This window comes from Panthera uncia (assembly GCF_023721935.1).
Source record: "Panthera uncia isolate 11264 chromosome C1 unlocalized genomic scaffold, Puncia_PCG_1.0 HiC_scaffold_3, whole genome shotgun sequence".
NCBI classification, from domain to species: Eukaryota; Metazoa; Chordata; class Mammalia; order Carnivora; family Felidae; genus Panthera; species Panthera uncia.
The window spans coordinates 95,662,186-95,675,258 of NW_026057584.1; the positions used below are offsets into that span (position 1 = coordinate 95,662,186).

Genomic DNA, 13,073 nt, shown 5'->3' on the forward strand with positions numbered 1-13,073 from the left:
TTTTGTGTTGCTGGGTATCTGTTTGGTTTTAGAATCAAAGTAATGCTGGCTTTATAGAATGAGTCTGGAAATTTTCCTTCCATGTCTATATTTTTGGGACAGCTTGAGAAGGATTGATATTAACTCTGCTTTAAATGTCTGGTAGAATTCCCCAGGGAAGCCATGTGGTCCAAGACTCTTATTTGTTGGGAGATTTTTGATAACTGATTCAGCTTCTTTACTAAGTATGGGTCTGTTTAAATTTTCTATTTCTTCCCGTTTGAGTTTTGGTAGTGTGTCGGTGTCTAGCAATTTGTCCATTTCTTCAAGGTTGTCCAGTTGTTGGCATATAATTTTTCATAGTATTCCTTGATAATTGCTTGTATTTCTGAGGGAATGGTTGTAATAAATCCATTTTAATTAGTGATTTTATCTATTTGGGTCCTCTCTCTTTTCTTTTTGAGAAGCCTGACTAGAGGTTTATCAATTTTGTTTATTTTTTCAAAAAACCAACTCTTGGTTTCATTGATCTCTACTGTTTTTTTGGATTCTATATTGTTTATTTCTGCTCTGATCTTTATTATTTCTCTTCTTCTGCTGGGTTTGGGGTATCTTTGCTGTTCTGCTTCTAGTTACTTTAGGTATGCTGTTAGATTTTGTATTTGGGATTTTTCTTGTTTCTTGAGATAGGCCTGGATTGCAATTTATTTTCCTCTTAAGACTGCCTTTGCTGCATCCCAAAGGGTTTAGTTTGTTGTATTTTCATTTTCGTTTGTCCCATGTATTTTTTAATTTCTTCTCTAATTGCCTGGTTGACCTATTCATTCTTTAGTAGGATGTTCTTTAACCTCATGCTTTTGGAGGTTTTCTAGACTTTTTCCTGTGATTGATTTCAAGTTTCATAGCATTGTGATCTGAAAGTGTGCATGGTATGATCTCAATTCTTTTCTATTTATTGAGGGCTGTTTTGTGACCCAGTATGTGATCTATCTTGGGGAATGTTTCATGTGCACTCAAGAAGAAAGTATATTCTGCTGCTTTGGGATGTAGAGTTCTAAGTATATCTGTCAAGTCCATCTGGTCCAATGTATCATTCAGGGCCATTGTTTCTTTACTGATTCTCTGTCTAGATTATCTGTCCATTGTTGTAAGTGGAATATTAAAGTCCCCTGCAATTACCACATTCTTATCAATAAGATTGCTTATGTTTGTGATTGTTTTATATAATTGGGTGTTTCCAAATTTGGTGCATAGACATACATAATTGTTAGCTCTTCCTGATGGACAAACCCTGTAATTAGGGCATTAGCCCTTCTTCACCTCTTGTTACAACCTTTAACTTATAGTCTAGTTTGTCTGATATAAGTATGGCTACTCCAGCTTTCTTTTGACTTCCAGTAGCATGGTAGATGTTTCTCCATCCCCTCACTTTCAATCTGAAGGTGTCCTCAGGTCTAAAATGAATCTCTTGTAGACAGAAAATAGATGGGTCTTGCTTTTTTTACCCATTCTGATACCCTATGTCTTTTGATTGGAGCATTTAGTCCATTGCATTCAGTGTTATTATTGAAAGATATGGGTTTAGAGTCATTGTTATATCTGTAGGTTATGCTTGTAGTGATGTCTCTGGTACGTTTTAGTCCTTGCAACATTTCACTCACAGAGCCCCCCTTAGGATCTCTTATAGGGTTGGTTTAGTGGTGATGAATTCCTTCAGTTTTTGTTTGTTTTGGAAAACCTTGATCTCTCCTTCTAATCTGAATGACAGGCTTGATGGATAAAGGATTCTTGGCTGCATATTTTTCCTGTTCATCACATTGACAATTTCCTGCCACTCCTTTCTGGCCTGCCAAGTTTCAGTAGATAGGTTAGCTACTACCCTTATGTGTCTACCCTTATGTGTTAAGCCCCCTTTATCCCTAGCTGCTTTCAGAATTCTCTCTTTATCCTTGTATTTTGCCAGTGTCACTATGATATGTTGTGCAGAAGATCAATGCAAGTTATATCTGAAGGGAGTTATCTGTGCCTCTTGGATTTCAGTGCCTGTTTCCTTCCTCAGATTGGATAAGTTCTCAGCTATGATTTGTTCAAGCACACCTGCAGCCTCTTTCTCTCTTTCCGCTTCTTCTAGAATTCCTATGATATGGATATTGTTCCATTTGATTGAATCACTTGGTTCTCTAATTCTCCCCTCATGATCCTGGATTTTTTTTTTTTATCTCTCTTTTTCTCAGCTTCCTCTTTTCCCATAATTTTATCTTCTAATTCACCTGTTCTCCCCTCTGCCTCTTCAGTCCATGCTGTGGCTGCCTCCATTTTATTTTGCGCCTCATTTATAGCATTTTTTAATTCATCATGACTATTTGTTAATCCCTTGATATCTGCAGCAGTAGATTCTCTGCTGTCTTCTATGCTTTTTTCAAACCCAGCAATTAATTTTATGACTATTATTCTAAATTCTTGTTCAGTTATGTTGCTTATATCTTTTTTGATCAATTCTTTAACTGTCATTTCTTCCTGGAATTTCTTTTGAGGAAAATTTTTCTGTTTCATCACTTTGGCTAGTTTTCTGTCCTTATGATTTTTAAAAGCTTGTTATGTGTTCTGCACCTGTGAGCACTGCTATATTAAAGAGGGTCATACACTGTCCAGGGCCTGGCCCTTCAGCAAGTGTTTTTTGGAGAGTGTTACTTGCTCTCTGGTGTTGTGACTTTGGTTATTTTATTTCCCTACTTGTAGTGATGTTTTGGACCCTCTACCAGATGTACTTAGATTTGTTCCTTGAAGTAGCCCTGGAAAGGAAAACAGACAGACAAACAGGAAACAAAAACATGCAGACACACAAACCAATAAAACAAACCAACAAAATCAAAAAACTAAAAACAATCCAAAAGCAAAAAACCAGAAACATGAGCTACAAGTAAAGAACAGGGTGGAGGTGGTGCTGATGGAAGAGCACACACAAAGACAGAAATGACAGGGGCGGGGGAAAAAGAAAAAATGAACAATGACCAGGCAGAGAAACTAAAAGGCTTAATCCAAAGATAGACAAAGGAAAATAAGGAGGTAGGGGAAAAAGAAACTAAGGTAAAGTTACCCAGACAGAGAAACTGTACTGGTTGATTATTCCAGAGAGAAAGAAAGGAATGTAAAGAAGAACCTGTATCAAGAGAATGGATTAAATATGGCCGTTTAAACAAACCAATAGCCATAGTAACCAGCCTAGAGGAGGGAAGAGATAAGAAGGAGAAATGGAAGGAAGAATACATCTGTATAGTGAGAATTGTCCTAGAATTAATCCAGGCAATGCAGAAGCACTGGTCTGGAGGAGGGGGTGTGTCTGGTTCCACAACATCTATCCCACTCCAGTAGATACACGGTTACCTGGCTTGGAGGGGCGTGGTTTGGTGTAGGCAGGTCCCACCTCCACTGGGCCCCGAGGTCAGTTCCCTGAGACCCCTGCCTTGGTGGTGGTGGGAGAAAAATGGCAACCCCCCAGTGTCTCCTCCACAACCTGGTGTCCCAAATCACTCCTTTGAAGCCGTCCTCACTGTGCCATGGGCACAGACTAGGCTGTCTGTCTCACTTCTCTGACTCTGTGGCCTTGGTGCTTGGCTGGGATTTAAACTCCCTTTCTGTGCACCCCGGTACTAGGGAAACGCCTCCTGATATGTGGTCCTGGCTGGTTTTGTCCTGTGCCACAGCACTTCAGGGGAGGGGACCGGTTTCTCCTGCTGCGGACCATGCCCCTGATCTACCACCGAACCCGGAGGTGGCTCCCTCCTCACCAGGTACATGAACAGGGCAACCAGCCCCAGTCCAAAGATGGGATCTGCAGTTAGAGATCCTCTAACCTGCAGTTACAGATGGGATCCCCCTCCTTCCCGATCTGATGTTTTTTCTGTTGTCCAGATACAGTCCTATGCTTCCCCAGCCACAATTTCTCTTCCCTTTGTCTCTCTGCAGAAGGGGATCCCTCCTCTCCATGCCTACACAGCCCGTTTTATCTCCCCTAGTTCGCAATCACCCACCTATGGCCCCTCAGGTTGTCCCGGTTTCTCTAGGGTAGACAGTCCTCTCTCCTTATTTTTTTTTTTTAATTACAGATTTTGTTTGTATTTCTCACACTAAGGATGTTAAAGCATGAGTCACCCAAGGTAGTAATCTAAAATACACAATGAGAAAAAAACATTTCAACTAGTGCAAAAGGGGTGTATTTTGCCAATGAAGTCAACATAATTAAGATAATGTTACAGTGGAAACCACTATACATTTTTTCGGCCAAAAATCTTTTTAATAATAATCATCTATTACTAATTAGATCTCTTCCCTGTTGGGTACTTTATGGTCTGTATATGTCCAGGATTTCTGCTTATTGTTAAGGTCCTTACTTGGTGCCATAGAATAATGGCTAGGATGTGGGCCTGACTTCAGAATGTTGTACTAGCTTGGTAACCTTACGCAAGACAGCAATGCCACTGTGCGTCAAGTTCCCCATCTGAGAAATGAGCATAATGATATTTCTTTTCTATTTCTGAGAATCGTGGTGAGGATGAAATCCCACAATACATAAAATTCATGTACCACAGTACCCACCAACCGTATTGGGGCAATAATAAGATTTCTGCCGTTTAGCACTCTTCTGTTCTTCATAATCGGCACTATGCCACAGCCACAGAACACCGTGGCAAAGATGGGGAATGATAACAAAGAGCAGTATCTGCTAGTATATCTCTCCGAACTTCATATCAATAATTCCCAGAACCAAAGGGCACCCACACTTTTGGCTGTTGCTCAGTCCAGTTCCTGTGTGCAAGGTGTCAGACAATACTGGCACCACAAGAAAGTATAACGTAGAGTCTCTTAGGGAGACTGTGAACTTGTGATTTAGTCTGAGAGTCAAGACACACGTATATAAAAAAAAAATAATAGTAGGAACACCTAAATGTTACTAAGCTTTGCTGTATGCCAGGGGCTGTCCAGATTTCACAGTGATCTTGTATGATATGTACTTTCATCATCTCCATTTACAAATAAGGAAACTGAGGCATGGAGTGGTTAAATAACTTTCTCAAGGTTAAGGAGTTAGCAAGTGGAAGGGCCAGAGTTTAAACCTAATAAATGGCCTTAGAGTTCAAGCACTCAACCACACAGCAGTTAGTTATTCGCTGGAGTAGATAATCCTGCTTGATAATCATGTGCTGATGAAGGAGACTTCAGGAAAAAGGAGCTCGCATTGCAGCCATGATGTAAGAGATTCTAGGTCCCTTATTAAATATTGATTCTAGGTCCCTTCAAATATTGATTGTCTAATGTGGGGCAAATATGGGAGAATATCCGATATGGAGGACTGACCCTTCCTCTTCTTTTAAGGAATTACCCTGTAAATTCCCCCCCCCACCCCCCTACACACATACCCATATTCTCTCCCCACTGCACTGGTCCATGGGTAGGCTCAGACCATTCCCTTCATCCTGCTCCAAAGTCCAGGTCAGGCCGTGTGGTAATACAACTTGCTACCAAGCAACCCACATCAGAGGTAGACCTCTTTCATACCTTCCCCTAGGGACCCTCTACTCAAAGTCCTGGCACAGCAGCATAGAAGCACCCGGGAACTTGTCAAAAATACTACACATCAGATTCCACCTCAGAATTACTCAGAATCTGCATTTAACAAGATCCCAGATGATACATGTACACACTGAAGTATGGGAAGCCTGACTTGGAAGATACTTCTCTGTTTAAGCACCCCCAACCCCACTGGCCTCTACATGACAGTAATAGGTCTTCTCCACCTCCCTGAAGTATGCTCCATCACATCGGCTCATCTCAAGTTCATGGTCAAAGGCAGATGCAGCAATTCCTTCCTTTGGTAGCTCTGAGGTTAAATTTCCTGTCACCTTAATCCAGCATCCATACAGGAGGTACACACATGGGAAACAACTGGGCAAGGATGCTTATTTGTAAAAAGTGTCCTGGGAATGGAGTTGAGCTGTAAAAATGGATAGAATTTTGATAGGTATAGTAGGAAGGAATAGGTGGGAAAGACAGGGAAATCATGGAAGTTTCGGTGCTTCGAGAAAAGGTAGAGTACAAACGGTAACCGAAAGCCATGCAGAGTGTGAAAAGGGCCATTAGAAAAGTTTATATCAGGGGCACCTGGGTGGCACAGATGGTTGAGTGTCCAACTCTTGATTTCGGCTCGTCATGATTTCATGAATCATGAGTTCCAGCCCCATGTTGGGCTACTTAATGTCAATGCAGAGCCTGCTTGTGATTCTCTCTCTCCCTCTCTCTGTGCCTCTTCCCAGATCTCTCTCTCTCAAAATAAATGAATAAACATTAAAAAGAAAAGAAAAGAAAAGAAAAAAGAAAAATTTAGATCTGGATGGTCTCGCAGGACACAGTCACAATCTTCCTCTGGAGAACAGACCAGTCTGCCAGAGCAGAGGCAGTCCTAAATAAAACCACCACCCTGCTTACTCAAGCAACAAAATATGAAAGAGGTTTGGGGATGGTGAAAATAGGAAAGTGCACGAGTAGAAGGGGAGTGTAATGTGTTACTTCTGAAAGTTTGTCCTAGATGTACGCAGTGGCCGAAGTGTCGATGTCAGGCAACCTGTGCAATAGCACTACTGGTTGTAGACATCTGTCAAGGTGCAAATAATAAACTCTCCTTAAGTAAGTTACATGCAGCAGTAACAAGGTCATAAATCAACAGATACTGCTGAATGCTGAATTTTAAGACAAGTTTCTCCTCTCAGTGCTATTTAGAGCCAAATTTCGGGGGTGGGGGATGGAATAGTAAAATTTCTTGGCATATTTAGATCACTTAAAGGGATTGTTATGCAGCAAAAATGAAGTATTGATAGCAGGCAATGCTTGATGTTGAAAATCTAACCTTATTAAGCGTTATGGATATTGATTAGAGAGGAAATTAAATATACCCTTTGTACTTATGCAGGGGGTTAGCATGTTCCCTGAGTACTCCCAGAACAGCATGCCTTTCCTTCCTCCAGTGGGGATTTAGTCACTGTCAGCTGGAATTGCATTTGGAGAACAGTGATAAGTACTCAGGTAATAAAGGCACCCATAAAATGTCAATAAATTGCATAAGTAAGAGGCTTTGCCATTCTGTGAATGACACAAAGACAGATGGTTCCCCATCAAAGAGCTTCTGAGACAAAGCTTTATATAGATAGGAGAGTGGAATGAGACGGTAATGGAGAGACTTTCTTCTCGTGATCAGGATGCTAAATTAATTTAGCTTGTCCAGCTCATGGAGCTTCATCTGTTAATTAGGGGCCAAGAATATGGCTGTCAGGATGTGCTTAGATGTTTACAACTTTGTCACCTGTGCCCCCACCTGGGTCTTCGGCATGGAACCCAGATCTAGTTGATGTGGCAGTCTTTACCGTTTAGACGGCCAAATGATATGGAAAGTTCCATAACCTTTCCAACAGTACCTCCTAATTCCTCAGTTTGATGTGCCACTAGACATGACTTCCTGGGTATTTGATTCCTGACTCAGAATGATGCTGTGTGTGGGGCCAGGAGAACAATCTGGTGGAACTGTCCCCACCCCCCACACACACACACACAAAGGAAGACCCTGAGGTGCATGGGAGTTAAATGCTTTCTTTACTCAGTGTCTCCTGCCAGGGGTAACATGCAGCCTGAGATCCAGGTCACTAAACTCCCAGTGTAGTGGTCATGCTCTTGAACCCTACAGCCAAAGATGCTACTCTGTCTTCATTCTTTTGTGCCATTGGTCATGGCTTGATATGGATCTGATTATTTGACCCATCTGACTGGAGAAAGTGGGAAACTACCATTGTGATATTTCTGCCATTGTGATGGCAGTTCGTCATAATCAAGTACCTACTTAGGCCAGGTACTGTGTGATATGCTTCTGATCTAGAACCCCATTTGGTCTTTGTGGTAACTCTATAAGGTAGGCAGTAATGATAATAGTATCATTATTCACTTTAAGAACAAATGTAGCTCTGAGGGATTAAATAATTCCTTCTAGTATATTAGCAAGAGGCAGAGCCAAGATTTGGACCTCTAGGCTGTTTGACCCCAAAAGCTGTCCTTCGAAGCACTCGGCTACATTTGCTTCTACCTCACTGTGATGTCAAGTTGGTATTTACTGTCCCCTAAGCAAAGCCTTAGCTCAGAGCTGTCCTGCTTTTTTAGGAATGCCAGCCAAATGCAAAATCAGGAGCCCCTGCTTTGAAATGCCCTGGTTTGGGGATCGTCATCCCTGGTCATCTCTGTCCTCGAAACAGCTGCAGCAGCAGTGAGCTGTCTCTTTCGAGCACCTGCAGTGAGAACTCCAGCGGCTCCTCCCACACATGGCATGATGGAAAGAACCTCAGGAAAAGGGTAAGGCCTCCTTTTGAGACAATTTAGCATCAGAGTGAGCCAGGAAAGAATCCTCTTCTGGCAGGAAGGTGGATGGTGGGAAGAGAATGACCATTTGTTGAGTACCTGTGCATTTACTGCTCACAGAATTATATGGGGAGATCTCATTTCCTCCATTATATGGGAGAGGAAGCTGGCTCAGAAATGTTAAGTTACTTTCCAGAAGTCCCACAGCAAGTGAAGGGTGGAAGGATGATTTAACCCAAATGACTTGGACAGCATGGGAGGGAGTTGGGAGGAAGAAGACAGTTTCCTTCTGTGCTTTGCTGGAGCCCACCAAGCTCATAGATTCATATCAAGTTGGAACCCAGAGCCCTGGCCTAATGAAAGTGACGATGTTTCAGGCCAACTCAGATGTTTCCAATTAGTTTTATGGACACTCTCTATTGCTGCGATGCTCAGAAAGACTTGCTAATGCCCACTGCAAATGACAGTGAGCAAGGCCACTGGCCAAGCCAACCCCGACTAAGCATCCCTTGAGAACTCAAAGCGAATGTTGTTTTCTTCCCAGATGATAGGGAGGATGGTACATCATCTCAGAATAAATGGCCGAAAGTTTTCAAAGTATCATTAGCTTTGTAGGAATTTACTACTCAAGCATGGCATGTATTATATTGACCTCCTTTACTCAGTTTTATAGCCTCATAAAGCACTAATTGACTATAAATTGGAGGGTGGCATGGCAGAGAGAGAAAATACCATGGTAGATGACAGGGACTGTGGCTCCACTGGAGGCAGGCATGCGCTGACTTAGATGCCGGGAGTTTTTTCACCAGGTTGTTAGGTAACTCCTGCTGCTGGATGCCTCCCATCTGCTAGGTGGGCCCTCACAAGCGAACAAGCATCTGTGCAGGCTGCCATAAGCAGAGGGTGTGGAAGAGCTACTTCTGCCCTTTCCCCATATTGAAGAAAAGCAGAAAGTACGCAACAATGGAAACCCTGAATCAGAAGTTTCAGAGGTCATTTTCCTATCATATGCGTAAACTCCCATTTATGATTTGGAAGCATAGAAGCCAGGAGGGCTTCATAACTGCCAGAAAATAATAGTGAGGCAGTAGCTTTGTCATACTCTGAACAAGAACTCAGAAAAAATTTCAAAGTGGAATTTAGAGCTTATTCCCTTGGACTCAGACTCCTAATACAGCATGTGTGTATTATCAAAGTTGTTCCTTCTGAGTAGATGTTCAAAGTTCTGAATAATGGCTGCTGGAGCCTGACTCTTAACAAACTGGGAAGATGGTCAGGAATGTTCCCTCTCTTTGTGGTTGTCACTGGCTCCAGAGCCCTTGCTCTGTTCTCTTCACTCCCCCTTTCCCCCCCTTCCCCCCTCAGAGCCTTTGTCTTTTTGTCCTTTGCCTTGCTTGCCTTTTTTTCTTTTCTTTTTCCTGAAATTCTTACAATTCGAGCAACCCTTAATCTTTTAGGGAAACCTTTTCCCTGAGAAAGGAGAAATTAGGTTCTTATGTAATTTTTACACACTCAGGTGACTGTCATCTGTGGATTTCATAAGGTCCTGAATCAGAATGGATTGGAGTACCAGCACACCTGTCACATCTCACATAGTCCCAGTTTTCAAGGACCTAGCAAACTAGACCCAGCCCATAAAGACATTTAAATTTATATTATTTAAGAAACTTCTACAGTTCTTACCACGTACCAAGTGCTCATTTAGTATTAACTTACATAATAAATTCATGTATTATGAATTTTCACATGACTACAATAATAACTTGCATAATAATAAATATGTGACCAATGGCTCTTTGATAATTCACAATTATTTTTTTAATATTCTTTTCTATAGAAACAGAAAGGAAGCCTGCAAGAGATGCATTAGGCTGTTCTGCATGGAGGAATCTGGATCTAATTCATGAATAATTACCATGTGCCACCCAGCTCTTTTAGTATTTCACAAGTATTAGGCTCATTCAGTGCTCATAAGAGCCTATTTAAGTAGGTTTGCCTATTCCCCCATTGTACAGATGAGGCAATTGGGCTACTGAGAAATTAAGTAACTAGCCAAAGATCTCATAGCTGGTAAGTGGCAGAGCTGGCTAGTTGGTTCCAGAACTTTCACTCTTTGCCATTCTGCTGTCATGGCCCTGTTGAATCAGCCAAGCTTGAAATATTATTCAAATTATTGGGATGGACTAGTTACATTAAGACCAAGAATGTTATTAAAAAAAAAAAAAAGTTGTGTGAAACCATTGTCCAGTCAAGAAATAGAAAAAGACTATGGACGTGGAACCTAGGCCCCTATGTTATCAGCGGCATCCTTCAGCCAACTGCACTGCCTCCCAGAGCAGCTGTTTTCCAGGCACAGCATGAAGCTGCCTGTGGAAATGCCGGCTCCTCCCTCATCTCTCCTATAGAAGATTCATGCTTTTTTTTTTTCAAGTTTCCAGATTGTTCCAAACTTTTCTCATGTTACTGAATACTATAATATTACTGAATTACTGAATACTATATATTTACTAGATAAAAATTACTGAATTACTGAATACTATAAAACCTCCCAGGGCCCAGCTCTCCATCCTGTGAGATTAACCACATTCCTCAATTGGTTTTCCATAGGATAGAGAGCTGGGCCCTGGGAGGTTTATGGTCACTGGCCCTGGGATGAATCCAACCTCAGGAAGCCAGGCTTTAAAGAGGCAGAGTGAGCTCGGCTGAGCACATCTTCTATGGGTTTAACAAATCTGCCTTTTTCAAGCTCTTGCAGGGTACTTTTGCCTGGCTTCTCTTCTTATTGTGAACGTGACTATCAGGATCATGGAGCTTCTTAGAAACCCAAGGAGGGGCAGCCCTCCCACTGGTTGGTCTCTAATACCCAAACTCACTAATGGGATTTCTCCTGATTTCCAAAGAAGTTTTATTGGCATAGAGGAAAAGGAGAGGAAAGGGGAGGCATCACCAAATAGCATTTATCCACAGCAACTTCTGATACTGGAGAGTTTTCTAAAGAAAATATATAATTTGACTTAAAAACAATCAACAAATAACAGATAAAAAAATAAACACCATGTGGTATAGATAGCAAGAGTAATTTTAATGGAAATGTCTTAGATGTAAACAAATGTTCACAGATTACTAAAAAGCCAAGGCTACAACGTGAAGTTTCTGACACTTTTTCAACCTCTGCACATGGTTTGTGGTCAGTTATGGGCGGGGGCAGCTGGTATGGAGATGCCAAGAGAAGTTGCACTGTTAGGCAAGGTGGGCACAGAGCACACGTCTGAAACCACCAGATTCACTCATAGAAGTTCTTCACCTTTAATCATATAACCTTAAAAAAAAAAAAAAAAAAGACTGAGGTCAGTGCCCAAATCCCACCGATTTCCCTGAGTCTTGGTATGCGATAAAACTCTGCAGTTTCCATTCAAGAGAGGGGTGTGAGCGGTGTGAAGATTGTCTACGATTATGTATGATCTCTATTATGACATTGACAATATAGAGAAGAGGACAGAGAGACTTGGCTCCAGTCACATAGCATTGCCAATGGGTATGCAGGCTCGAGAGCCAGCCTGCCTGGGTTTGAATCTCCGCAATGCTACTTTGGAACCGAGTCCCAGGAAGAGCCCTGGAAATCAGAGCTTTTGAAACCTTTGTTCCAGCTCTTCCTTAAATGTGTAATCTTAAACAGACTAACCATGCTGCCTCTCAGTTTTCTCCCTAGTAAAACAGAATTGATAATGTCTCCCTCATGGTGTTGTTCTGAATATTAATTCAAAGCCCTGTTCCAGTGGTTGCTACACAGCAGATGGTCAGTAAATGCTACTTCTCTACTTCTGCCCTCCACTTCTGGTTAGCAATACTATGAGAAATATGAAGGTCTGTGTAGGATAGAATGGTTTTTCTGTGTCATTCTTAGTCAAAATCAGCACTACTATTTGGGATGGTATGAAGAACAGAAAATTGACCTTTCATAGTAGGCAAATCATTACTATAGGGTTCTAGCAGCCAGTGTCCCACTGTTAGATGTACGTATGTGTTTCACAGATGTTCCCCTTCTATCAAAGAAAGTCATGAAGACCCAGAACTATCAAATTTTAGAATGGAAGGGACCATTAATATAGGGACCAACTTGCTTTTCCATTTACCCGCTCTACCTCTTGTAAATACTGTACAATGAGGTCATATTTTCTTCTGATTATTTCCTAAGTGCACCTTCAACATATCTTCACTATTTTGGTCTTTGCCATCCCACTTCTTCTACCTGGAGATCCTTTCCCCTAGGTTTCAGCCAAGGCAAACTCATCCTTTGTTTAGGGCTAGGGAGGTTTGAAACACAGACACACACACACACACACACACACACACACACACACACACCAAAAATCTTCATATATGCCTCTCATGGCTTTTCCAAACAGGGGTTTGACCTCTCTCTGAATTTCTGGAGTTCCTACTACATTCATACTCCTTGTTTGCCCCCTTGACTTCTGGTTATTTGTGTCAAGTCTCCTCTCCTCTGCTGGCTTGCTTGCTCCTTGAGGGCAGGGTCCTTATCTACTACTTTATTACATCATGGGCTACTTAGCTCAGAAGCTGGCAAAGCAGAGATTTGCTACATAGTTAATGATTAATTACCATTAATTAATTAAGGTATGCATTTATAGAGGAATACTGAACCACCAGAATCAAGTCTAATCACGTACTTTTCCTTT

General features: G+C 41.7%; 1 protein-coding gene across 1 annotated transcript in view; it reads left to right on the plus strand.

The window, feature by feature from the left end:
* NCKAP5 (NCK associated protein 5) overlaps window positions 1–13,073 on the plus strand; it is a 776,078-nt gene that overhangs the window by 655,665 nt on the left and 107,340 nt on the right. Inside the window, exon 17 of the mRNA XM_049615277.1 lies at window positions 8,179–8,367. Coding sequence (XP_049471234.1) covers window positions 8,179–8,367 — 189 coding nt within the window. The remainder of the gene's footprint in view (window positions 1–8,178; window positions 8,368–13,073) is intronic.